The sequence below is a fragment of the Calonectris borealis genome, chromosome 18 (assembly GCF_964195595.1).
Source record: "Calonectris borealis chromosome 18, bCalBor7.hap1.2, whole genome shotgun sequence".
Lineage (NCBI taxonomy): Eukaryota > Metazoa > Chordata > Aves > Procellariiformes > Procellariidae > Calonectris > Calonectris borealis.
Window position 1 is genome coordinate 5,550,060 of NC_134329.1, and position 26,588 is coordinate 5,576,647.

At 45.9% G+C, this 26,588-nt stretch overlaps 1 protein-coding gene across 2 annotated transcripts in view; it reads left to right on the top strand.

Annotated features, from left to right (window-relative positions):
* TTC28 (tetratricopeptide repeat domain 28) overlaps positions 1-26,588 on the top strand; it is a 189,774-nt gene that overhangs the window by 116,674 nt on the left and 46,512 nt on the right. For both annotated transcript variants that reach the window (XM_075167455.1, XM_075167456.1), the window contains exons 4-6: positions 831-1,103; positions 2,144-2,274; positions 22,145-22,652. In XM_075167455.1, coding sequence (XP_075023556.1) covers positions 831-1,103; positions 2,144-2,274; positions 22,145-22,652 — 912 coding nt within the window. The remainder of the gene's footprint in view (positions 1-830; positions 1,104-2,143; positions 2,275-22,144; positions 22,653-26,588) is intronic.

The following is a 26,588-nucleotide window of genomic DNA, read 5'->3' on the forward strand; positions in this document are numbered from 1 at the left end:
CGCTGTTTGCATCTTCAGGGAAGTGTTAAAATCCTCTTTTGTTGTTGTTTATACACATGGTGATTGTAGAGAGGCAGAAATGATGAAAATAGGGAGCAAGTGGCTTTCTGAGGTTGTTGTGGTAGTTTTGATTCAGGTGAGAGCATCTAATCAAGAAATGCCACTTGGTCAGCAAATTCTAGAGTCCTGTTATATTGATGTCCTTACTGAAACATGTAGCCAAGATGTTTTATCATCTGAATGATGGAGGCAATTAGACCAATTATAGGTAGTCTGGCAGGTCCAGTGCTGTCATTCTACAGGATTATCTTTTCCTGCAGAAAGAAGAGCATTTCCTTTCTGCAGTTTTTGTCACCTCTCTAGGTGCACATTATGTGCTGTGGTATCTGGACAGGCACAGATTTTGCAGACGTTCAGCTGAAAGTTTGTGCTGAAGGAGCAGAAACTGCAGTGCTCTTATACACTGCTGGTGGCCCATTTCCAGTTTCCTACAAAACTCTACAGGTGTTTTCTGTATGCCTTCTGCCAGAAGAACTGGCCAGTCTTCAGAGCTCAGTATGAGACTGCTCTGCATGCTTGTGCTGTCTTCCTGAAGTGCTTTCTGAAAGGAAAACATCAGCTTGCTAGTTGATCTGTCTTGGTGTACTAGGTAGTAGATGATGCATTTGAGCCCTGAGTTCCCATGATAAATCTTCGTTTGATTTGGGCAGTCTGGCCCTTACCTTGCATGTCATTTGGTTACCAAAAAATGAGGATGAGTTGTGAAGGTGATTTCTAGATGCAAATAACTTGGTTTGTTGAGTAACTCTGCCTTCGTTGTTGTATTTCAGAGTCCCTGGAGCCCACCTATCAACAACTGCAGAAGATGAAGCTGGACAAGAGTCCCTTTGTTGTGGTGTCTGTGATTGGCCAGGAACTTCTGACTGCGGGCCACCATGGGGCCTCTGTGGTGGTGCTAGAGGCTGCCCTGAAGATCGGCACTTGCAGCCTAAAGCTGCGGGGATCAGTGTTCTCTGCACTGAGCAGTGCATACTGGTCCCTTGGGAATACGGAGAAAAGCACTGGATACATGCAGCAGGACTTGGACGTAGCCAAGACTTTAGGTAAGAGTTCTCATTTCAATCGCTTGAGAGCTGGATTGGTACAGGTGGAACAAATTAATAGCTGTGTTAATGGTCAGCATCTCTCTATAATGCTCAGGTTTCTGTGGGATTTCACAAGCTGCTAAATCAAATCTGAAATTTCTGAAATGTGTAAACTATAGGCTTGTGCAGCCCTTTTACCTATGTGTGTGAGGGGGCAGATGACCAATGAATGTGCTAAGGTTTTACAGGATCCTCTAATTTTCTGGTGTCATGTAAGTGGGAACTGGTCTTTATCCCCTGTGTAGGCTTGGGCTCAAAACCTTAAATGAGTCTTAAAGGAACCAATCTGTTTTTTCAAGAATTAGATGGCAAAAGGTACTCAGCCTGAGCTTCTGAGGCAGTTGCCAGGGAAGGAACAAATCAGGAGTGGGACAACGTATGAACAAGAGGGTTTAAGAAATAAACAAATTGGAAAATCCCTCTTGTGTATGGTATATTCTGCACGATATTGAGAGCTTTCAAGCTTTCAGGGTGCTGTAGGAGAGGAGACAGTATGTGAGACAGAAAGGCATAACCTTGCAGAGATGGAGAAGATAGTGACTGAGGGCTCTAGCTAAGAGAGTTCACTTAAAGTATAGGGACTACTGTCTTGAAGACGATAGTAGATGTGCTTTGTGTCTGAGCTGAGCTGTGCTGCAGAATTGCTTTCTGGAGAAAGCTGGCATGCTCTTTGCTTGTTTTAAGCCTGGGCCATTGACTGACTTTCACAAATAAATTGTTAATGTCAAGCAAGGAATAAACATGGAAGAATGGGAAATTGCCAAGTGTTAGGCTGAAGAAGAAATTAAAACAGTTCTAAAAATAAGGTTGATGGCTATTGTAGAATTTTCTGAAGGCCAGCAAAGAGGAGAGTTTTGGCTGTGTATTAAATACGAGTTTGTTCTGATGCTGGTTCTCACACTGGAGCATCACTTGCACAGCGTGTTCTAGTCTTTCTGCTGGATGCTTCCAGCGATGCCTTTGTTAGCTAATCTTTGTTTTGTTTGCATGTGACTCAGGTGACCAGACGGGAGAATGCCGAGCTCATGGAAATCTGGGCTCCGCATTCTTCTCCAAAGGAAATTACCGGGAGGCCCTTACTAACCACAGACATCAGCTGGTGCTCGCCATGAAACTCAAGGACAGAGAGGTAGGAAGCTTACTAAATAGACCGAATTGGGAGTCAGCATTGCATGGTTTTCTAGAGAGATATGAACATGTCAAGAAGCCTTGTCTGTCTGTCCCGTTATTCTGAGAATTTGGAAGCTACATGATTTCTCTTCCCCAACAACACCTGCCTGTTGTTAAGGACATTGTTTGTACCAGTAGGTACAGTATGTGAGTGAGGGTGGCAGGATGATTGGTTTGTCCTTTTGCCTCCCCCTGCCTCTAGTCTCTGTGTGGCTCTAAGTCATTCTGCCTCCCTTCCCGTCTGTTTTGCCTGCAGTGCGTAGACTCTAGGGTCTGACGGTAGAAGCTATTGCTGAGTAGATGTCAATATAACATCTCTGTAGTTGAGCACTGGCTGTCATCAGCTCTTGTTTTCCCTGTGATACAGATGCTACTGATTTGAGCTCTATTAGGGTGCATCCTTTGTTGTGCCTTTTCCAGACAAGTAATGAGCTAGCTCCCCGTCCTGAATGTTCACATAAAATATGCTTTGCTTAAAAAGTAGTGAAAAGAAAAAGAATCCATGCAAACGTTGAAAATACAGTGTTGTGTAAAGTGTAGGGATTGCTTGGACTGGATCTGATTTGCCTTGACCATTTACCATTCAGCTCTCGAGGTGTTATGCTGGGCTCCTGGCCAGGCCGGGCAAGCATGCTGCGTGGACTGAAGAGTCTGTCCCAAGAGATTTCTACTGAAAGTTCACTGTAAGGACAGAATCACGATTTTAGTGCAAGTTACAGATAGAAATGCTATTCCCACCCCCCTCCAGTGGATTCCCCTCTACTGTGAATGGGAAAACGGAGGGCTTGTGGGTTACGTGGCAGGTGAAGGGAGTGGCTAGAGGCAGCAGGGCAGGTGTGAATTCATGTAAATGCAAGTAGTTTTGGGGAGATCTAAAAACTGGGGGAGATCAGTTTCCTATTGATAAGTCGTTGAAAAGATCCATTTGAATTAGCTAAGTGCTTAGTGAAGTGTTATTTTATAATTTAAATATCAAGTAAGCCTTGGAGAGATGTGTCTTGCCGTAGGTAAGGACTGTGACTGAGGGACGGACCTGCTAGACATTTTCGTGATTATTTTACCAGCTGGAAAACCTCCTGAATCACTGATTTCCTTGTTTCTGTTCATGCAGAGCAGAAAAGCTGTAACTCATCATTGTTTTTATAGTTTTCTTGATGAGGAGTCCCTGTTCCTGCTAAGAGTCTAATCTACGTAGCTGCTCCTCCTCCGAGGTGTTTCTCTGAGCAGCAGATCCCCCCGTTGTGGGGAGGGAGCTGAAGGAAATAGCAGGGAACTTGCTGTGCTGGCGCGTGGCGCAAGCGCAGCAGCCTGTGCGCCCCAGAGCCCCCGGGCTGGCCCAGGGAAGCAAGTGCTTGTGCATTTCACTGACTTCAGGCCGCTGATCTAAACCGATCCCAACGGTCGATCTGTGAGGAATCCAGGGAATGAAGGCTAGTTGTGATAGTTCTTAGTTTATGACACGTCTGGGCACATAATTAACAGTTATTGACAACAAATGACTACTTGGTTTAGCAAGAAAGCTGAGCTGCTTGGATTTCCTGTAGGATGTAACCACAGGAAATTAATTTGGCGCTTTCTGATGACATCATCTTGACCACAGAGCTTCCTCTGAACAAAAAGCTGTTTTTCTTGGCCTCCTTTGCAGACATTTTTATAATGCAAATGTTATAAAGTTGCAGTAGTGCTGATGTGAATTCCACCAGAAGGGAATTTGGTGTGTGACTGTAATGAGGTAATTGTTTTACCTCCAACAGTACTGAGAATTGGGTTAGGAGGTAAAAAGTGCTCCTTTGTATGGGAGACTGCTACCCTCGGAGGGAGCATTGGGTTCTGAGGCTGCTGAAGCAAATGTTTGTATCAGGGGCTTCTGCTGGATTGCGTCGCCCGTAAACCCAGGAGGAAGTTGCAGAGGGTCTGGTTGTGGTATTCAGATCTGTCCTCCCCCACGCAAGCCTTGAGAAGGGAAACTTTGTCAGCTGAGTGGGGAGTCATGTAAACTGCTCAGGTGGACTGAAGATTTTAAACATTTTTCTCTCTCTGGCACAGGGAGTCTGCGCAGCTTCTGTGTATATCATGCCGAGCACAATCCGTATGTCCAGATAGGTCATCTGCTCTTTGTAGTCACAATGTGGAGATAAGTTCGGGGTGTTTTGTGATACTTGTGCCCAGAGAGAGAAGGGAGCTGAAGTAGCTGGGATTTGGCATACCTCTAGCGTCTCCAAGAGCGACTTTGGGGTATTGAACATGCATGTGTTTTTGGTCTATGCAGACGAGTAAGAAGACTGGTTCTTAGCAAGATGCTGTAATGGGCACCATGAAGTAGCCATCTCCAGTGTCATTTCAATGCTTTCCATTACAGTTAAGTGATGGGTTGGATTTTTTGACCAGCTGCAGTGGCTGGTCAAGAAATTCAGATGAGCTAATTCTGTGAGATTGTTTCTGAAAGAATTAGCAGACTTAAAAGTACAGTTAATTGAGGAAACGAGAAATCATAAGGGACTCAGTCTGTCTTTCTGTGCATTCTTTGGTTCCTGTGGAGCTTTGCAGATGGTCACTGTGGTCAGTAGGATACCATCCTAAAAAGGATGACAACAGAAGGGAGGTGCAGTAGCAGGGGAGAAGGTAGGCAGGACCATCTAGAAAGACAGTTGCTTCTCTTCTGATGGAGGTGTGTGTGGGAGTTCAGCTCTGAGATTGTTTAGGTGCAGTTAAAGAGGAAATAGCAGCGCAGCTTGGTAGTCTGTCATTTCTCTGTGAAGACGATGCAGAGCAGATTTCAGCGTGGGCTGTCTTGGCCTGCTGCAGACCCTGGGAATGTACTCAGGTTGAGAATCCTGATGAAGTCTATGCTGCTGCTCTTACAACGATGTCTCCTGTACTTGCTGAAGTGAAGCTGATGTGGATATACCTATCTGTGCTTCAGCTATGCCACTGGTGGCAGTGTGGGTGTCACTGAACTCTGTCTTTACTGTAGACAGCACAAAGTTTGACCGTACCTTCCTAAGAGAGTGGGATGCTGCACAGCTCGTTTGAACATTGAGTGACCACAAGGACTGGTGGCTGGCAGGACCGTAGCTCTGTGCGTGTGTGCGTGTTAGGGAGCTCATCTTTGGGCAGCTCCATTAGCACTACCTCTAACTCAGACCTGCTTAATCTGTGCACAGAGGTGGAAATAAAACACTCCTAGGTTGGTGGGGCCCCTAGGTACAGCTTTTCCTTCCGTGTTCAGAGCCAGCTGCAGGCTGTTAAGAGTTTAACCACTCCTGTCCTGAAATAATGGCACGCTGTCCAGCATGGGGGTTAGTGCTTCTGAACAGGGATGAGCGGATCTGCTCTCTAAGCCGACTGGCTACGGTGAGTGAAATGTTGACTTTGTTTCCTTATTGCTTGAAGATGCACAGATAAAGAGTTACAGCCCTGTCCTACACCAGCAGTAGCCTCACGTTCTTGTGACATACTCCGTACTTTCTGTTACTAAAATGTCAGTGCACGTTATCTTTTGGTTAATGTGCTGAGGAGAATACATACTGGTAGCTTGGGCTGCTGCTGTTTTCTCCAGTTTTACATAGTGCCCATGAAAGGTCTGGGAGTTTTACCAAGAGAGGTTCCCTAAACCAGAAGCCAAGGTCCTTGTGATGTGCAGAAGGAAGAGTGACAGATTGTGTTAGGAGGGAAGACGGGGGTTACGTTATTTTAGCTTATCATCTTTTGCCTGTCACAGAAGCTGGCTTTGATAAGCATCAGAAGCTTGCAGTCTGTGAGGTTTTCCTCGGAGAGGACACTAAGGCCTGCAGTTACACTAGTACAGGATTTCTGATAAAAGAGTTGTTGTTTTTATGCCAGCCAATGGAGTTACCATAGGGAGGTCACCTCTGCCAAGTCAAAAACCACTCAAGATTAAATATACAGGACAGGGCTCACCTGTGTCAGCGTGGCTAAGTACTGATGACTGAAGGTATCTCCACTCAAAACAGGGAGTAAATCAAACTGATGCTTTATAGAGAGAGATGTTGGGGTAGAAGATCAGATTCAGTAAGTATTTAAAGTCCCGATAGAAGATAAACTCTAATGAATTCCTGTGTCTTCATATGAAAGACTTTGTACGTGTGAGTAGGATGGAGCAGGGTTGCAAGGCAAGGTTTCACGTAAAGGATCAAGTTAACCTTTAGTGTAACTCGCTGAGTTGAATTTGACACTGAACTTAAAATCTGTGTCCTGTCATCACCTCCCAGCAAAAATATGTGATAAATTTAATCTCCTAGACTGCCTATTACCTGATCAATGGAAGACATTATTACATCTTAGGAGTAGTACTACAAGGTCATTCACCTTTCAAGAACCTAAGGATGCCGGAGAAGCCGTGCCCTTCAAGTCATAAATTGCAGAAGTTACAAGTTCCTTTTTCAAATTTGTTGGCCTGGTTCCTTAATGGTAGGCTTCAAGGTGTGATGGCTAGATACAGGGTCTGACCCTGTCTTTGCTGCAAGAAACTGGCCAGGTGATACTGAGGATAGAGTCAGGTGTTGGCTCTCATGCAGAGCTTTGGCTCGTGCGGGTCTGTGTGTGCCACTGCAAAGGCAGAAGGAAGACCAGGAGTTCACTTCACTGCCTCAGGACAAAAGCGGTTTGTGTCTTGCCTCTGTTGGGGTTTTAAGATAGCTAGTGCATGTTAGTTGTCTTGCAGTACAAATCTATCAATTTTTAGTAATAGAGATGCAGAATATTATGTCTGTACTATATTTTTGAAGCAATTACTTTGATTTTAGCACGAGGTAACCTGATTTTCTGAAAGCCATCAGGTAACCCATGTAGTGTGTGTTGATGCCACATCATGACCTGTGGTTTAGACAAGGGTAATGGAACCGATGAGCTATGCCAGGGTCAGAGGAAAAATTGGAGTCAAAAAGTAAATGTGAAAGCTTTCAATGCCTGTAACGGTAGTCTCCCGTGTCCCTATTCGTCTTCATCTCTAGCTGCTCTGCATGTGTGCAGAACTGTCCTGTATTACGAATTCAGTAAGGCCAGCGTGCCAAGGTAGAGCTAATGGTGGGTGATCTCTCAAGACGGGTTGGAGTGGCCCTTTTTGATGACCATTTGGAAGGACCTTCCTTCCAAAGCATTTCATTTGGAAAAATACTACTTGAGGGAGTGTTTTGAAGCTGTGAGGACTGACAAGCAGAAATGGAAAGGGAAAGGAAAGCTGTGGAGCCCCTCCTTGGGTTCAGTGTCCAAACCATCACATAGCTGTGCTTGAATCCTGTCTTGCAGAGGCCACCGATACCGCAGGGACTCTGCAATGTAATAGCTACCCTCTCTCCTGGGCCGTCAGACGCCTTCTATTACTGCCCCACATTCAAGAATTGCAGGGCAGTAAGGCAAAATCATAAACTAACCATAATAAAATTAATGTTTGTGTGAAAGCGTGTTGCCAGCGCTGAGCTTTTGGGAAGGGTGATGTTGCCAGAAAGCCACTGGGTGCTGGCAGCTCCTGTGTGTTGGCTGGCCAGCATGTTTGGAGCTGAACTTGGCCTTTTGTTAAAGATGCAGCATCCCTCTTCGCTAGGTGGGAATGAACAGAAGGCTTTGGGTGAGGAAGAGGATTGTTTGAGCCCCTGAACTCTCCCTGGGGCTGGGATGAAGGTGCAGCTGAACAACTCGAGCCTGTTTCCTGCTGCCCCTTTTCTCAGGTAGCGTGACTGTGAGAGGGGTGGTGGGGCCCGGAGAAGAGCAGAGGACGGACTGACGGACTTTGTCAGTGCCAGCTTGCCCCTGTGTTGACTCAGGATGCCCAACAGCTTGCAGCAATCATTCTTGGCCCAATTTTGAAGATATTTCCCCCTACCTCCCGTCTAAAAGCAGCTATTTCTGGGAGGAATAGATGCAGAACTGGCTAGGGCTCAGTGCACTCTTGTTATTGTCCGTTTGTTTCTGTGGCCACTGGCTGCTGCACTTGGGTGTCTCCACGAGCATATGTGGCTCTGAGAATTGTCTGCAGCAGGTGGATATGCTCAGTAACCAGACTGAGGAACTAGATTTGACTGGCTCAAGATGGTTTTTTAAAACGTTTGCAAGTGTCAGGCAGAGTTCATGTTTGGTGCAGCTTCAGCAGATTTTTTTCAGAAGGGTTCACTATTTGCAGGAAAAGGGGATGATGAAGATGATAATTAGAACTGGGTGGTTAAGTGGCATAGAAGACAGGTGTTTATTAAGCAGGTTTTCCTGGGTTTTCTGTGTCGCCTTGTTCTTGCATACCTCTGAAAATTCTTGTGTGGTAGGGGAAACATCAGAATGCAGAAATCCCCATTATAAAGAGAAACCGTGAGCTGAAAGCCCAGGAGACTCAAGAAGTCAGTTAGGTACTACACATTCTACTGCAGAGAGAGCATTGCCATGGAGCTGACTGTGATGAGAGGCCTTTGCTGGCATCAGAGGACTGTCACGCTGGAAGGTTGTCAGGGATAACCGGCTGCTGTGCATCTCTGGAGGAGGAGCGTTAGTGAAATATGATTGCTGTGATAGACGTAATCAGTGTCTGGATTCAGTCGGTAATTTGCACATTCGGCAACTGTGTGAACATGCTTTGTGTGCAGCTCAGCCGCTGGTGGTTATTTAGGTTTGCAATTCTGGTAGTTTTTCCCAGTCCCCTTTAAAGCATGCCTGAGCCAGCAATGAAACACAGCATAAAGCTCCTACATTTTGTAAACTACAGCTACTTACTGTCAGGCTGTGCAAGTCAAAGATCAAATTTTGCTTTCTTATTTCCAGAAGGAGATGCAGAAGGAAAGATAGATCATTCCTTTCTACTGAAATCTGTAAATTCTGAAAAGCCAAGGTTTTCTGCCCCTTCCTGAAGGGAAAGGGAAATGCTTTCCAGGTGTTCTTCCTGCCGTGCTTTGTCTGTACAAGCCACATCTTCAGTAAATAGCAAAGCTCTAAGTATTTAGCCTTTTGCCTGAAACCCTTGTGTGCGTTATGGTACAGGGCAAAAGAATTTTTTTTTTTCTCCCATGTTCCTTGCCAATCATTCTAGAAATATCTATTCTGAGTTAGATAAGGAAAAAGACTGGAAGACAATCAGAGTTAGAAGTGGCACAACTGTCCTTCAGGAATGACTCTCTCTTCATTTTTCCTAAAATACAACCTGTGAGGCCCTCAGGTGTGCTGCTGATGCTCTGAACTGGTCACCCTTGGCACTGCAAGCTGAATGGCTCCAACTGAACGCATCGGGGTGGTATCGGCTCCGGCTCATGCTTGAGCAGGATGAGTATGCCCCTAGCTGAACTTCTTTCTGAATGAATGGCACGAGAGCTTGTCCGAAATGTGGAGTGCCTCCCTGGCTGCCTGCCCACATCCCTTCCTGGCCCAGAATGATTTCTATGTTTGGACTGTGCTGGCAGCCAGAGGGCTCCTGCCAGAGAAGAAATTACAACTGTTTCTGTTTCAGTTGCGAGGGTCTCTGTGCTTGCAGTTGTGCTGCAGATTTGGCTGGAAGCGTGAATCTGTGCAACCCTTCCTCTCTGGAGAAACCATCATAGCGCATGTCAGTGTGGAGTGAGCTCATCAGAACATGTGCAGCTGATTAGTTGTGGGCCAGGTTCCCCTCCTGTTTACTTGTCAGGCATCCAGAGTCCTTCCACAGCTGTGTAGACTTCCCCCAGGTTCACACTGCTGCAGCCGGTCACTGAGATAAAGCTGGAGTAGAGCTCACACTCAATAGCGAGCACAGCTTTTCCTCACCGCAGTGCCAGTGCCTGACCTCGCGGGAAGCGAGCAGCCTGCACGTTCCGGCGTGTGGCTGCGCTGTGCCACGTCCTTGCAGAATCAGTGGTGCTGCTCTGCTGTTGCCCAACTCTGTCATTGCAGTTGTCCCCAGAGCAAACCAAGCGGCTTCATGGAGGGTTGCTCTTCCAGCTGTGAACAGCTTCCTCAGTCCCATTGCAGCTGCTTGGCCCCTGAGAGAGGAACCTGTGCATTGCATTTTTGGAGCATGCAGGGGGTCTGTCTTTTCCCTTCAGGCCAGGCACAGCTGGCATCCTGGTATGTGCCAGGCCCCAGGAGACATCTGTGGCTGCGAAGGGTACATGTGTTGAGCAGGAACCGTTCAGACTGTGTGATGAGGTTCTGGAAAAAGTACTTTTCTGACTTGATACTGGTAACAGCTTCCATGTCTGTACCAAAAACCTGGACTAGCTAGCATACAGCAAACAGAACTGCACTCGTCTGTGTACTGCCATGTACATTCAGGAAGCAAAGAATGATATTTCTGTGATACATGAATGTTTTCTCAATTAATTTGTTGTTCTTCAGTGTCCATATTGCTTGTGATCAATCTAGTGCATTTTTAACGTAAATGTTCACTTACGTGATGAACAGCTCTTAAATGTGGTTTGAGGCTGATTCAGACTCCACTAATGAGTTACGTGGCAATTCTGTCTCTGTAGCTATGTGATGTAGTGAACTGTTGACAAAAATGTCTTGTTACATGTGCTACATCCTGTATTTGTGTGGAGAAGGCCAGGAGAACAACTGGAAAAGAGCATAATCCACTAAAAAGGGGCTGTGGGGACAATAAAGCAGGTAGAAACATTGGCCCTTTGCTTCCAGAGAGGGTGGTGAACCTCCCTGTCCATTACCTGTACAGGCTGGAGAGGTGTTGTGTAGAAGGTGGTGGAAGACTCCTCGTCATTACTGATTTAGTCCCTGCAGTCACATCTGAGCTGTCTGGCTTCTGTTGTGTGGCAGTACACCATGCCGTACCTTCTCTTGGTTCAAGCCATCCTGGAAAGCTTTGTGAGATCCCAGCTCATTGAAGACCAGCTAGAGTCCTGTAGCCAGTCTTTCTTGGATGTCTTGTTGGATGGGCTGGTCTGTTACTACCCCATTCCACTTCCCAGTCACAGCCCAAGCTTAGTGTGAATGAAACTTTGCGTGTGTGTGTGATTTTTCTTAAATTTGTTGATAGTTTTTAAGAGAATTTGAGAAATGTATGCAGTGAGGTAAAGACTCTTCTGGTTAGCTGACATGCTTGCAAAATCTCATTTATATTAGGTTCTGATTTCTGTAGTACATCTTTGGGAGAATAGAAAGCGCACCCAGACCTTCCATATTGCATAGTGAAACAGGCTCTTTCTGTGTCTGCCTGTTCTTCCTGAGCAGTATCTTAACTGCTGCCAAAAACCCCTCATGTATCGTTAGTTACTTGAGCTGCTCCTATTCTGTGCAGAATTTAGCTTTGCATGGGTTATCATTCATAGCAGTAATCCTTCTCCATTGCATTCAAGTGGCTTTCAGGTGTTTTAAAAATATAATTTCTCATGGGGCCAGCTTTGTCTCTTTCTCACTGAAAATCCTGAAGTGATCATCACCTGGTCACTTGCTTCCTCGTTTGTGCTTCATTATCATCAGTCTCAGATGGAGTGCTAAGAATCAAATTCATTCATTAACTGCAGCTTGAGGGAGCCCTTAGTTTCTCTGCTGGTGGCATTTGTGTGGGACTCAGCCATATGAAGAGGTGGTCTGTCCCTGGGGCTGCCAAATTTTTCAGAAAGGAAAAATCTGAAAATCTTATGACTGCAGTTATCTTGTTATGTTTGCAAACAGTCTGGAAAACGAGGACAGGATATAAATACCTCACAAATGAGAACTGGAAAGAGTCTTCCGGCTAAAGCAATTTGTCATGCATGAAAACGTTGACTAAGATGTCAGAAACAGGCTGTGGAGGCGAAAGTAGGAAAGTAGTACTTGCTGCCGTAAGGAACAGAGCCTTGCAGAAAATGAGCAGAGAAGGTGTTTGTTTCTCTGCTTTTCTATTTTCTGTCCCTTTTCCTCTTCTGTAGTGAAGCCATTGCTTCAGAATAATTTATTACGTAGTTGTCTGCCAGAAGTGGATTATCTGCTGCTTCTAGCAACATGAACAGGGAAGACTAAGAGGAGAATATACCGTATTCCTTATAGCTTTATCACACCTGTCTGGAGTTCCGGAAGTAAGGAACAGGCTGAGGAGGGCTTTGCTAATTGATAACCTATATTAGTGGTTAATGCAGCCACTGCTAGTAGAAGTGCAGGAATGACAAGTTTAGGGTGTGACCACTACTATTGTATTAAACAGCAAATAGCTTTCACTTCTTGAGCTTTTTCAAGGGAAGAGATTGGAAACGATGTGGGAGCTTTGTTAAGAAATTAGTGTCTCTGTTACTGATACCACAAGAACATCAAGAGACTACAGATGTTGCATAAGCACTGTGCGTATGTATTGCAGAGATGGTAACTTTGCAGGAGTGTCCTCCTATTCTTGTATCAAAAAAACCCAGTATCTTATCAAAAAGGTCAAGCGGCGAGAAGATAAATGCGTGACTGTGGTGCATCTATATTCATAAACATTTTTAGTGCATGGGATTATCTCTTTGCTCTTGTTTGTCCATTATGCCTTCTGTTTTTCTCTGGGGTTCTTTTAGGGGATCTTTTGAGTCCTGGAGGTACTTTCAAGAAATTGAAACAAGCTGGTTTTTGATTCAGCGTGAGAAACAGCTTTCCAAATCCCATGACACTTTACACAGGATTTACAAACAACAGAATGGTTGATCAGGCTGCTAACCACTCAAGCAAAAGACTGCTCCCAGTCCCTGCTGACCGAAGAGATGAGGGACCAGCATCAGTTCTAGCAACTCAGTGGAAAATTACCCGCAGAAACCAGAAACTGGTAAAAAGATCAGGCCCTTGCAGTTCATGGACTGGATACTTGCAGAAAGAAAGCGTCACTTTTCGTTTGAAAGTTGTCTAATCTGAGCCCTTGCACAAAGCCTAGCAGCACAGAGCCTTCTTGCTGATCTCAAGCTGGTGTTAATATGTATTTTCATTGTTACTGGGGGGGGAAGCTGCAAAGGGTCACTCACTGCCCAGTGTGCAGCTTCAGCCCTCAGGCTCCCGGTACTGTGCTGTCAGAAATGGGTAAGGTCCAGACGCACCGTTGGCTGGATTGGCAGAAGTTTCCCAGCTGGTAGGTGAAGCGGTGGAGGGGCCCAGCAGGATTTCCAGGGATCAGCCGGGAGGCTGAGCTGAAGGAGGAGGGGGCTCCACAGGGCATCCCAGCACATGTGCCCGATCGTTACTATGTTGAGACTAACTGTGGCTTGAGTGTTTTTTGTTTTATAAGACATACTCCCTTTGCACCAAAAGCAATGTTGTCATCTTCAGGTCTATGTGGGACCAGAGAGTTTGCTTGCTTTAGCAGGAGGCCGGCACTAATATTTTCCTGGCTTTTTGAGGAGGCGTTTGCAGATCCTGGTCCATGTCTTCCAGAATCATTGCTGATTTTGTACTAGACTTGAGGGTGATCTGATTTATGGAACTGAAACCTCAATACTGGCCACTTGCTAGGAGACCACTTGCTGAGCAGATCAGGGTAGCACAGGTGTGCTGAATCCCTCTGCGGAGAGCTGCTGAAGAAGGGGTGTGAAGCAGCAAATACAGAGTTAGGTGAGAGTGGGGCAGATTGGTTTTCCAGATTTCCTAATAGGACAGAAGCTTTATTTTTACCCCTACTGCCCTTGAAGTCTGAGGTTCTGCAGGTGTTGTGATTTCAGCTTAGTGAGAACTTGTGAGAGATTTGACTCAGTCTGCAGAATGTCTTCCTGTACACTTTTTGCGGCATTGTTCAATTCCACTAAAGTTCAGTCTTTGTCTGGCCCAGATGTTTGGCTCAGTTGTTGGGCGTACAAAGTTACAGACATACACTTTCCAGTTCATATTGGTCCCATGTATACTTACACTTCAAACAGCTGGTCTTTGAGGGGCCTCTGATTAACCACTGGGAGTCAAAAATTTGACCTGTGATGTAGGTATACATTGAAACCCTCATTAAAAAGTGCGGTGCTATCCTTTACCTCATTGATTTCAGCCTCTCATTGCAGATGGTAGCCTTGCTTCATTAGGGATCTGGGGCAAACTCCCTCATACCCTGGAGGAAGGCTTGCTTTCCTGGAGGAAGGCTGAGTACCAGCTGCTAGGAAAACACTTGCCATGTGAGTTCATTTGAGGATTCTGGGTCTTCTGGGGCACTAGTGCTGCATTACATCTTAGACTGAATTATCTGCGTGGGTGAGAGAATGAGTTCAGTGATGTAAGCAATCATAGTGCTGGAGCGTCAAGTAGTTCGATTTGTATAAGAGAGCATAAATTCTTTGCCTTTCTCTTTCTGTCTTTAGCAGCTCTTCTTACAGAAAGTCAGCTTGACTGGATTCATACAGGTTTGTCCAGTTCAAATGTGATAGGATTAAGCAGAACGCAGGGAAATCTGACCAGTGCAGGAAATTTGGGAATGCGCTAAAAGGCCATATGCTTTGTTTTGTTTGCACTTGTGACGCAAAAGGGAAATGTAATACTTCCTGAGGATCTCCTTTAAATGTCCCTACTTGACCTCCACAGCACACGGATTTTAGCTGAAAGAAATGCAGTCTTCTGGTTTTACTTACCTCCCACAGTATCTGCAAAACCTAGCACTCTACTGAGGCACTCTACCGATTGCAGTAAAAGCAATGAAGCAGAAAACTTGTGTAAGAGCTGCAACCCAGGGAGCAGTGCTCTTTGGGTTTTCAGAAGGCCCACCTCAGCCAAGGCTTTCCCATATTGAGTTTCCAGTGAAGTGGTATCCAGCTTTATGAACAAGAGTAGTGTTAGGATTGGCACAGCTCAGCACGCCACTGTAGGAGTTAGAGATTTCTTTGCCTGTGCTAAGAGCTTCTCTGGGTTCTGTGAGATCCAAGTTTGTAACGTGCTGGCTTATTCTTCCAAGACTGACTTTGACCAGGGCATGAATCACTCCTCAGTGTCCCCATCTCAGAGAAGCTTGTGGTTTTAAATAAGGGCTTCTTTTTTTACATCATCACTAAAAATGTCAAGTCAGCCATCCTTCCTAAAGTGATTTCACACAGGAGCCTTTTAGACTATGTCCAGAAAGCTACCAAATTTTGGCTACTTGGGTTAAAGATATGTGAGCCCCAGGTGATGCTTAGACTTGATGCTGAGGTCTACTTTGTAGTGTTCCTGGGCTGGTGTATTTTGCATGACTTCCTTTTCTTTGTGGAATGAGAATTCAGTGCTGCAGAGCCCACCCCAGAAAAGAAGCACGCTCCTCCTGGGTACCCAGCCTTCGCACAGTCAGTGGTATTGTGCCAACTCACGCAGTGAACCTGAACAGCCTTTTCAGTATGAGTGACAAGCAGTTTTACTCTTAAGAAATGGATGTTGGTGTGGACTAGTTGCTGCTTTTGCTTTCCAGCAAAACCTTGCTAACTTGGTCAAGAATATTTGCAGTTCTGTTAAGGGAGTAACTCGGGTTTGGTTTTAGAAGTTTTCTAGGCAGAAATGGACACCTAGCTCCTAAATGATAATGGAGGGGATTGAGTAAATGGATTTTCCACAAGAGCGGCGTTATTTTGAACTCCAAATGAGCAGCTGAAAGTCAGTGTTCCCTTAGAAGCCTTTGGTTTAAGGAAGAGGACTGACTATGAATACCCTGACAGTCGAGCCATGATGCTGTTCAGATTTGCCTGGATTCACATAATTTGTGTGATTCTTTTGCCGTGAAACAGGAAGAATGATCAGTCCTCTAGAACACTGTCATTTCCCTGAACAAGCAAGGAAAGAGAGGGTTGGGAGTGGATTGTAAGTGCAACCCATGGTAACCTCTGTCATGAGCAGCAAGTCCTAGACACCTGCAGAGCTATGGATTTAATGCATTAATCAAGAAGGGACTGGAGCTCTCTCTTCCTGGTGTATATTTTGAGTTTTTCTATTGTGTCATTAATTCCTGGTTATTCCCCTTCAGTTAGCAGTAGTTACAACAGTAGTAGACATTCAGGTACTAGTGCTTCTGTTCCATGGCTTTGGCTTCTTTGGGGTTTACTTTTTGGTAGTTTCTATGTAAAAGACTGAGACCTTCTACAAATAAATTGGATTTTAAAGGGATATTGATTCCAGTGTATTTTTTTTCCCCTGGGAAGTAATTACCTAAAAGCAAATCTGTTCCTTCTTTCTGCATACAGGTAATGTACAGGAGGAGAATATTGCCTGCTGCTTCCTTTCTTATTTTCAAAAGCATGCCACACAAAGGAAAAAGCTGGATGTGATACTGGCACATCAGCTTCACCTTTGAGAGAGGAGGGAAGTGCAACTTCGAATGTTGATGGGGCACGTACTGTATTTGGGTGTGAAACTTGCATTAGTACATAAAACTCCAAGGCTAGTTGTGCAATACCAGTGGATTCTGAGGAAATGATAAAGGGGCTTAATAGAAGTGGAGATAAAGTGCCATTTACAGTCCTTGGATCATTTTGGTAGGTACTGAAAGTACTCATCCCTATTATGCTTCTGTCCTGCCTGTGTGCACAGCAGTTACATAGTCCATACCTATAAAACAAACAGAGCTTACATGCTTACATACAGAAAGAGCTTAAATGCTTACACAGTGTTGCATTACTGTAAGCTAACCTCTCTATTTCCTAATGGTGAGATTTTACTTATGGTGAAGCCAGCAGAACTCATGCTGTTACTGCTTTCAGATTTAAGTATTTCTTTGTGTGTTCAGAAACAATCTGTTGAAGCTGCCTTCCCCTCATCACCCCCAAAATACACTCAATGAACCAGGAAACCTTTGCTTGCATACAAGAGCATGCATATGAGGAGGTATGCTGGCTCTCAAAAAGAGCGTACTGCAGACTGTCCTGAGTACAGATGTTACGAGTATGCACGGCTGATCTTTTAGATACAGCTCCACTGCATCAGGTAGGATCAAGCACTGCTGTTACCCCACACCCAGAGGGAGAATGGAAGTAGAGAGAAATAGCGTGCAAGAGCATGCTGCAGTCAGGCTTTTGAATTTCACAAATGCTTAGTCCATGACAGTTACTTCCCCACCTTGGCTGTAAAAGCTTGATCTCTGATCAATTCTAATTGGTGTCTGTGTTTGGGGATTAAGGCTACCGTATAGTGAGATACCAGGCAGAGCATTTTCACCTTGCCCATTTTAGAATTATTATACAGTGTTTTCATTTAAGGAGGCTGTGCGATCAGTTAAATAATTGTTTAAATGTAACATAATTGGGAAATGACTATTTCCTGGCAAGGGTGAAATATCTAAGAAACACATTTCTCCAAGTCACCAGGTCCCTATTAGTTGTCATTCTGTGATGCACATCTGCTTAACATCAGGCTCTTTACCTTATTCAGCTGAAAAACGTAAGCTTGCTGCTGCTCCCAGGAAAAAGATAGCAATTAGAAACCTTTTTCAGAACTCCCTTCTGTGCCTCAGCTCAGTGGCAGAAGAATCTGCTTTCTATTAAAGTGATAAATTGCATAATTGGAGGTGTAAGCAATCTCCACTGTAAAATTTGTCCTTGTCAGATATATAAAGCATTTATTTTCTTTGTTTGCTGATGCAAAACCCGACTGGTATGAAGCTGTAGTCTCCCATCACCCTGTTACCAAGCAGAGGTTTGTGCTAGCACAGCTGGAGTCTGTTTCACATGTGCAGCTAGTGTCAACCTTGTACTCTCACTGCAACGTTTTAACTCTTACGCCAGTGCATATGGGAATACCCCTACCCTGTTGGCCCAATGTGTGAGCCACTTAGAGTTCCTGGTGGATCCTATTATGCAGAGGATTTTATTAAGTATACAGTGATGAATTTATCTTCTGGAATCCTATTACTAACCCCCTGAAGTGAGTCATTGGTGTCCTCCAGCAGATGTAATCACTAAGTTGTTCCTGAACACTGCTTTAATGTCAAGCTCCAGTCTTTCCACTGGTTGCCCCCACGAGCATGTAGAGAGTACTGATACTTACCTTGCTGGAGAAGAGATGCTCAGGCAGCCAGCCCTGGGGAAGCCAGAAGGGCCATAAGCTCTGCTTATGCAGACTCCAAGATGATTGAGAAGTGCTTCTCTTGGAGCAGTCAGATCAGTTAACAGTGGAAGCTGCTGCAGAATAAAATACATGGGGAGTGTTGGTGTGAAGGCTGTGTCAGAGGGTAGAGGCGGCCTTCCTGCCTTCTAGCTGTCTGTGTGAGCAACAGCCTAGCCTCTGGAAACAGCCCCATCTTTGTAATCAAGTTGGGCTATTTCTTGTCAGCCCTTTACCCTTCATTTTCCATTTCTCTTTTTGTTTCCTCCTACTTATTTTTCTTTTCTGCTTCTCTTAACCTCCTTTCATATCCTGGTTTGGACTATCTGGCCCTGGGCACTCAGACATGTAAGCCAAGTCATCTTGTGTGTGCTGAGAACGGTTGCCAAGCTTGTACCCTTCATTCTAGATCTTTACTGTGCCTGGAAATGCTGGGCAAAGGGATTAGGAGCCCTGAGAATAAACATTTGCAGCCACACAAATTTCACTTCCTGTGATCCGCTTCCCAGTCTAGGAGACCTCCTAAAGATTTCTTCCCATGTACAGAATGAGCAGTCTCTGCATCTGGCAAGTTTCTCTTGTGCACAGAAAGTCTGAGATCTGCTGCTTTCCATTTATGCCTCTTTTCCCTAGCCATAGCCCATTAACATCATCTGAGTCTCTGTCTAGATGGCTCTTTGCCATAGCTCATCTTATTCAGCACACATAAATGTCCACTTTCCCCCCGCCCCGCCCCAGCAGCCCCAGGAGACACCAGTTTTCACTGACTCCTTGTTTTCCAGAAAGACAGATCCATTCTTTTCCCGGTTATATCAGAAGTGCTGGTGGTGGTGGTGGCCTGTCTTCCAGAATTAATTGAGGCTGCTGAATCAGTTCTGCTGATTGCATTGTGCTGGGTTTTAACTTTGCCCAAAATGGCCTACTGGTTTGTTCCGTGCAGCAGTGAGTGTTGCTCATCAGCCAGAAGGGAGCTCTGATGCACCTTGAAGCCTGTAATGGGCCCCATGCTGTGTTTTGGTCTGCATGTATCTATTTTTTTCCATTTTTTTCCTAGTGAGATTGCAAATGACTCAATACTATGTATTACTACTGTGTATTAATCTTCATGAAGATTTCTGTAAAAATGGACTAAAATTCAGAGCAAAAATTTTCATATTGGTTTTGTAGCAGCCTCAAAACAGGCCCCCTCATACCCTCTTTTTAGATAAGAGCCTTTCCTCACTGGTGTCAGCCAAAAAGTTTCTTTGCTGTGCTGCTCGAGAGCCCGTCCAGGACCAATCTGCCCTGACGCTGCGGCGAGTCTGACCAAGATGGAGCAGGGCCTCCTCCCAGCTCTGCCTGCTGTCGCATGCGTGGGGGCAGCTGGCCGGTCGCGGCAGCACCGACGGGGGCTGGGGCCTCTGCCAGCGCCTGCCCTCCAGGAGCGAGGAGCTGCAGCCCTCTTGGCCGGCCGCCGCACTGGGCAGGTCCAGGTCCCTTCCCAAGGCATCGCTGTCCTGTTGGGTGCCCATCTTGTGGCGGCCAGCTGGATGCCAGGTCTAGCTGGTGACATGGAGTTTTCCAGCAGAAGGAGGAGTTGCGGGAGGTAGGAGTGAAGCAAAGGCGGTAGTGCTCTGCAGGGTGTCCTGCAGCGGTAATTTTTGGAGTGAGTATGGCTTTCATCCCTGATACTCTGAGCCAAGTGCCTGTGCCTGAAGAAAAGCCCATCCTTTCCGCCTCGCCATCCTGCAGTAAGTGTGTCTGTCTAGCCTGTCTCCAGCTGGAGACCCTGCGTCTCTGGTGCTACCAGCATGAACTAGTGTTGGCTTCCTCATCCCAACAGGGGCGATTTCTCCTTTCATGAGTGCCTGTGCTTCTGCAGAGGCTGTAAATCATTTACTTCTGAGGGTTTAGCTGGTTTTCACACCACCTGTGGTGCTTACTGTTGGAGAAACACCTCCCAACCCCAAGAAACCATTTGACCGTATAGCAACATGTTCAGTAGCTTTGTCCCCACCTGTCACTAGGATGTATGTCACTGAAGAGTTGCTGCTAGCTGCTCCCCTCTCTAGCCTGTGGTAATTACAGTAGCAAAAGCGACTTATTTCTAGTTCATTATAGCATGTATTGGCAGCATGAAATGCAGTGCTGCTCTCATCATCTGTGGGACTGAGCCCAAGGTTTTCCCATCCTGCTGTCATGTGGAGTGGCACCGCATCCTTGCAGGGATGCTGCAGGGCTTCCTGACGGTGGCTGCTGCTCTGCCACTGCTGTTCTTGCGTTGTCCCTTGCGTTGAATGAAGTTCATCTGCAGCACTAAGTGAAAAAATTTAAGACATTTTGAATTCTGGCGTTTCTTCCATTGTAATTAAGCTGCCTGAAAGGATGCCTCAGGGAGAACAAATGCAGCTTGGCTATTTACGGAGCTGGCCAAGGGAGCGCTTCCTTGTAAATTCTCTATCTTATGACCTATAAATTGTGTTTAATAGCTAATCTGTCACCTCAGATTCTTGTATCAGAAGGGTGGACTGGGTCTTTCCTGAGCTAGGGTGCTAGGGAGGGATGAGACCAATCTCTGTGCAGTCACTCACCCTGACTGCTCCTTTCTGGAGGTTTGGAAAAGGTGGCTGTTGTGGAATTGGGTCACAGCAGCAGCTGGGTAGCAAAGGAAATGCACATGCAGGGACCGTGGAGGACTCGGGGTCAGGGCTTTGGAGTGAACAACCATGCTGAGGCAGCAGATATGCAGTAGGCAGAAGGAACACATCCCTGCTCTTGGCTCCTTGCCCTGCTGTCCGGCTGTGTATGCTCTGGCTCTGCCAGGTGGAAGGAAGGCCTGTGTCCTGGTAGATGCAGTGCTCAAAAGCATCTGATTCTCAGATAATTTGTCTTGTTAAATACAGCTGTTTCTCGGTGGTAAGAATCAGGTTTTCAAATAGCTATATTTATTTAAGATGTCCCTAGGGAACAGAGGCTCCAGCTGCTGAAATACTGTTGTCTTTGCTGCAGTCCCAAGGTTGTTTCAGGCTCAGTAACAAATGATGTTATGCTAGAAGGACCGTGATGCTGCACAGTAAGAACCACGCTCTTCAGAGCATGATGTGATTGGCCAAGAAGTACGTGAAGATGTTGGTGACTGCACACTGGCCTACTGGTATTGCAAGATAAGCAGCAGAGGCATCTCCCTTCTCCCAGCTGAGTGCTGGCTGCAAGTGTGTGAGTTTTCCAGCAGCAGGTATTCAACGGCTGTTTAGCCTGGAAAGAAGAGACTGCAGAGTCCTTGTGGTGGCTCAGCCTGCGGCGTGGTTATGTCAAGTTACGCGTTCTGCTGCTGGTCTCTGACAGTGCTTTGGCATCAGCCTGCAGGGTCTCAGGAGTCTGTTGCTTTGATGTGAGCTTACCGGGTGGAGGATAGAACAGGGCAAGCATCATTTGCAATGTTCTCTGCAGGTGAATATCATTATTTGTCTGCTTTCTTAAGAGCTGCCATACATAGGATTCCTTGCTGTGTTAGCAGGACTTGGTGTAGATGTTAAAGTAGTCATGAGAGATGACCTGAGATGTGGCTGCCTGCAGGGGAAGCGCTGCTCTGTGAGACAGCTCAGGCTGGTCCTGGAGTGCAGTTTTCTGCAGCGATCACTTTCTCTGTTTCCTCAGTGGTCTCTGCATCTTTGCAGCGCCGTCCTTCCCCTCTGCCAGGTACATAGACACACTGTACCTCTTTTCAGAGAAAGAGGTAATCCTAGCCCTGTTCTCCCCAGTCAACCCCATTCCTGCTGCCTCTGCCTGAGGTGCCCTGAGGGATGTAGAAGAACTGCAGAGAGCAGGTTTTCTAGCTGCTGGTCACAATCTTTCTCCCAAATGGTCTTTTGTGTCTTTGATTTCTAGGACTGGGGCCATCTGACTTGTTTCCATGAATACTTTTACTTACTTTTTCTCTCTTATCCCTGCAGGCAGCATCCTCAGCACTGAGCAGTCTGGGCCATGTGTACACAGCCATTGGGGACTACCCAAATGCACTGGCTAGCCACAAGCAGTGTGTCCTCCTTGCAAAGCAGTCCAAAGATGAGCTCTCTGAGGCACGGGAGCTGGGCAACATGGGAGCAGTGTACATTGCAATGGGGGATTTTGAAAATGCGGTGCAGTGCCATGAACAGCATCTTAAGATTGCCAAGGAGCTGGGGAACAAGCGGGAGGAAGCTCGAGCCTACAGCAACCTAGGCAGTGCTTACCACTACCGGAGAAACTTCGACAAAGCCATGTCCTACCACAACTATGTGTTGGAGTTGGCCCAGGAGCTGGCTGAGAAGGCCATTGAGATGCGAGCTTATGCTGGCTTAGGCCATGCAGCTAGATGTATGCAGGACCTGGATAGGGCTAAGAAGTACCATGAAGAACAATTGCACATCGCTGAGAGCCTGCAGGACCGAGCTGCTGAAGGCAGAGCCTCCTCCAATCTAGGTAAGGCCCTGACATGGAGCAGAATTTGTCAGGGAATGCCATGACTATGAGAGCTGCTGCCAGGATGCAGGAGGTTTGCTGTGTGCTATCTTCTTAGTTACCGCAGTTGCACCAGACTGTCTTCATAAATTAAACAGGCACTTAGCAGATTGTGTGCCGATGTAATGTATCCCGTGTTCAATTATTAACCTGCTCAGAAAGGCACCAGAAAGCACAAGCTCATGGCAGAAGGGAAGTGAAAAGGTAAAATGCATTTGAACAGGTATTCAAGTGTCAGAAATAAACGTAAGTCTTGCACTGAGGCAAGAAGTGACGTGGCTTATTACCTGGCCATTTCTTTGGGAGCCTGTCAGCTGGCTATGTCAATATATTGCGGCCTTGTGAGTTGGAAGACACATGGGTCAAATCCTAACTAACTAAGTTTGTTTTCAGAATGTACACATTAAAATAATGGAGTGTAGGAGTCTCAAGCTCTTCTAAGGAGACACATTGGCATCCTGCTGGCAGGCTGGGAAGGACTGAATTACATCAAAGTGAAGTCCATTCCTGCTGCTGCTTCACAGTGCCAGATGTGGAAGCGACCAAAGATGTGTCTCAATCTCTGCGGTGGGATGCGGTGTTTGTGCTGCTGATGTTCCAGCTGTCATTAAGGATGTGTTCTCAGCTGGCTGGGAGTGGCAGAACAGGGCTGTTGCTGGTATAACAAAGTATGTGTTTGCTGGCAGCACCTGAATCTCAGCTCTTGCAGGCTGCCCCACGCTGTAAATTAGCTTCTGTTTCTGCTTGGCAGTTGGCACTTGGTTCATTTGTAGATGCTAATTGTACTCTGATGTTATCAACAGCAGGTAATTGAAAAGGGCTTGATGAATTACTTAATTTCTCTTATTAGCTGAGTCTTCAGGAGCTGAATGAAGAAGATAAGGTGAGCTGGAGAAAACAAAACAGTCCTAGCTTTCTAATTAGTGTTGCGAATCTCCTCCTTTACATAAATTAGGGCAAATGTGTGAGGCAAAATAGGTTTGTGAGGCAAAAGCTCCTGTGGCATGCTTAGCATTAGAGAGCAGTAAGCATTGATAAGGTTTCTGTTAGTGTGACAGAGCACCCAATGGACAAGAGGTCTGGGGGAATGAAGCCTTGCATCTGGCTTTCTCTAACATGTATATAAGGGCTTTTGCAGAGAACAACAGGAGATGCATTTAGCAAAACACAAACTACATCCCCCATCTCTGCTGCCAGTGTGGGGCTAGTCTTGGGGAGATGCGGAGATGTGAGGGATCCACTGGTCTGTGACAGGGACAGAGGGGCCCACATGGAGGAATGGGACCTTGGAGTGTCCAGGCAGGGAGCAGGGGGAAGTGTAAACTCTGGGGCCTTGGTGGGGGAGATGGAGACGTTTTCCTAGGCCATGCTTGGGGAGCGCACTGGCTTCCCAGCTCATGGTCAGGACTGAGGGAAAGTTCCTCTTGCTGTGAAGCTTAACCTAATGTGTTTTGTTTCCAGTGGAAGCTGACCAGAGGGTGTGCAGGCAATTCTGATGGCATAGTTACTGGGAGATGGCAAGACTGTGTTCAGCCGTGAGCGTCTATAAAATGGGGGTGGACGTGCTCTGAGCAGCACTGGCAAACCTCCACAGATCAGAATCACTTTCATTCGCCTCCACTCTGAACCACTTGCTGCTTTCTGGAGAATTGCCCCAATTCTTTCTGAGCAAATCCAGGAAACTGAGGAAATGCAGTCTGGGGAAATGGAAGCTGTCGCTTGGTTTCATTTTTCTTCCCTACATCAGTGTGGTGATGAGCCATCTTGCGTTTTCCGTATTGTCTCCTCCTGTTTTTGTGAGCCTTTTGCCGTTGGGCAGACCACAGCTCTTTTGCTAGAAGAAAGAGCTTAAAGTTCTGTAGCATTTCTTCTAACTGCCTGTATGTTCAATGTAGTCTGTCTCTGTGCTACTCAGCATCATAAAAAAACCCCAACAAACTGGTACAGAAACATTGAGACGAGGTGGGCTTAGCAATTCGCTGCAAGTGCTGATACTCGCTGTAGTCGCTTTGCCTCATCCCAGAATGAAACAAGTGCTGCTGCAAAAGAAAGCAACTTGCTCTTGTTCCTCAACCTTTCATGGTACTCATTTGTGGTTTAAATTCTCTCACCGTTCTGCTGGCTCAAAATCAGTCAAGTTGGGACAAATTCATCTTAATATCGTTATTAATCTTACAACAGCTTTGGATTTAATGATGCTTTCAGCATGTAATTCCAGAAATTTTGGGGGGAAGAAAGAAGAAAAAAAAAGGCGTTTTGGTGCAGCAGAGAATGTTTTTCTTGTGGTGAATTTAAGCCTAAATATAACTTTCAGTTGGTATGCTGACTCAGTCACTCTACACTTTGTATTAGAATAGTTTTCCTAGCTTCTGAGTGCAGGATCTCACGTTTCAGCTGTTATTTGGCTATATTTTTATGTCTTCTCTGTCAGAGTTAAGTTATACTGGAGAAAGAGAACATGCAGTTCTTGTTGAGCAAGTGTATTACTGTTGTTTAAAATGCATCCAGTATCAATTAAAAAGTCAAGTCTTAATTGTCTCTTTCATCTAATCCACATGCAAAACAAAACCTCATCAAAATAACCATGCTGACAGGCAAAAAAAATGTATCTAAATGTGTGTTTCCAAGCCAGAATGTTAGAGTTGGCCTCTTTGCTGAAGCAACAGAAATTTTCTGTTTGCATTTCACTGATTTAGATGGAAAGCTCTCTTAAGTTTACTATCTAATGCTGAGCAAGACAGACACAGAATATAACATAGCCCAGCTGCTGTAGTCCTCTGCAGGGAGATATAATGCGCTCTGTGGCTCGGTAAGCAGAAGGTAATGGACTGAGGGCAAATCACAAGTTATCAAGCCCTTCACAACAAGGAGATGTGGAGTTTAACCAGAAGTCTCAGATTGTCAGCCTTTGCAAAGCAGATGGTGTTTCCAAATGCCAAGGCTCCATGTAGAGAGCTGGCTTTTCAGCCTCTGCAGCTCTTACAGGTTCCCATTGCAATGGAGAGGACACTTCAGATTATTACTTGGTGCTTAGCATCTCTTTGCAGTTACAAGAGAACTTCTATGCCTATCTTCATGTGCTTGGTGTGTTGTCCAGAGGTGCCAGGTATTTTCTATTGAAGCGTTTTTGCAATTAGGGTCAAAAAATGGTGGTTATGTTTGGCCATCTCTTCCCTGATTGCTGAAGGACTAGCTAACTCACCGAAGACCCCTTTCCCTCATCTCTGACTGCTCACAGGCGCGCTCATCCAGCCAGCTGCATTGCAGCGGAGCACTTGTCAGACGGTGGATGCTGTTAGGCTCTCCTGTCCGCACCGAGGAGGAGGCTAGGACATGGTTCTCCCACCACATGAGTGAGCTTCAGAACCACTTCTGCTCGTTTCAACTTTCAGTGTGTTCGTATTTCGTTCTGAGAGAGCAGGCTCAGTCAAGAGCGATGTTACCTCAGTCTAAGCTGGAGGCCATGGTGCACCTGTGACCCCATCACGACACAGAGGTTTGTTCTGCACTGGCTAATGCTAGTGGGAGACTGGAGGTCCCTTTGGCTTCTGCTGTAACCACCTGCCGGGCTCCAGCACAGGAGCTGCAAACACTGTTCCAAAGTTAGTCTGACACTTTCTCTCTCAGTTTACCAATTTGTTGCCTGAATTGCAAAAACCAGTGATTTGCATAGGCAGAATGTAACTCTTATGATTATTTTGCTGATGCGTTATACAGGTTTCTACTCAGTTCTAACTGTATTCATCATTAAGGAAAGAAAGCTTGTGAATTAATGTAATTTGTGCCATTTTTGGTGCTTTACACTGTATAAGGCAGTAAAGGCTATCTCTGACTGTCTCCCTTCATGTCTGCTGGGTTTTTGTACTGGGTCTGTTCTGCTGTATCCTTCATATGCTG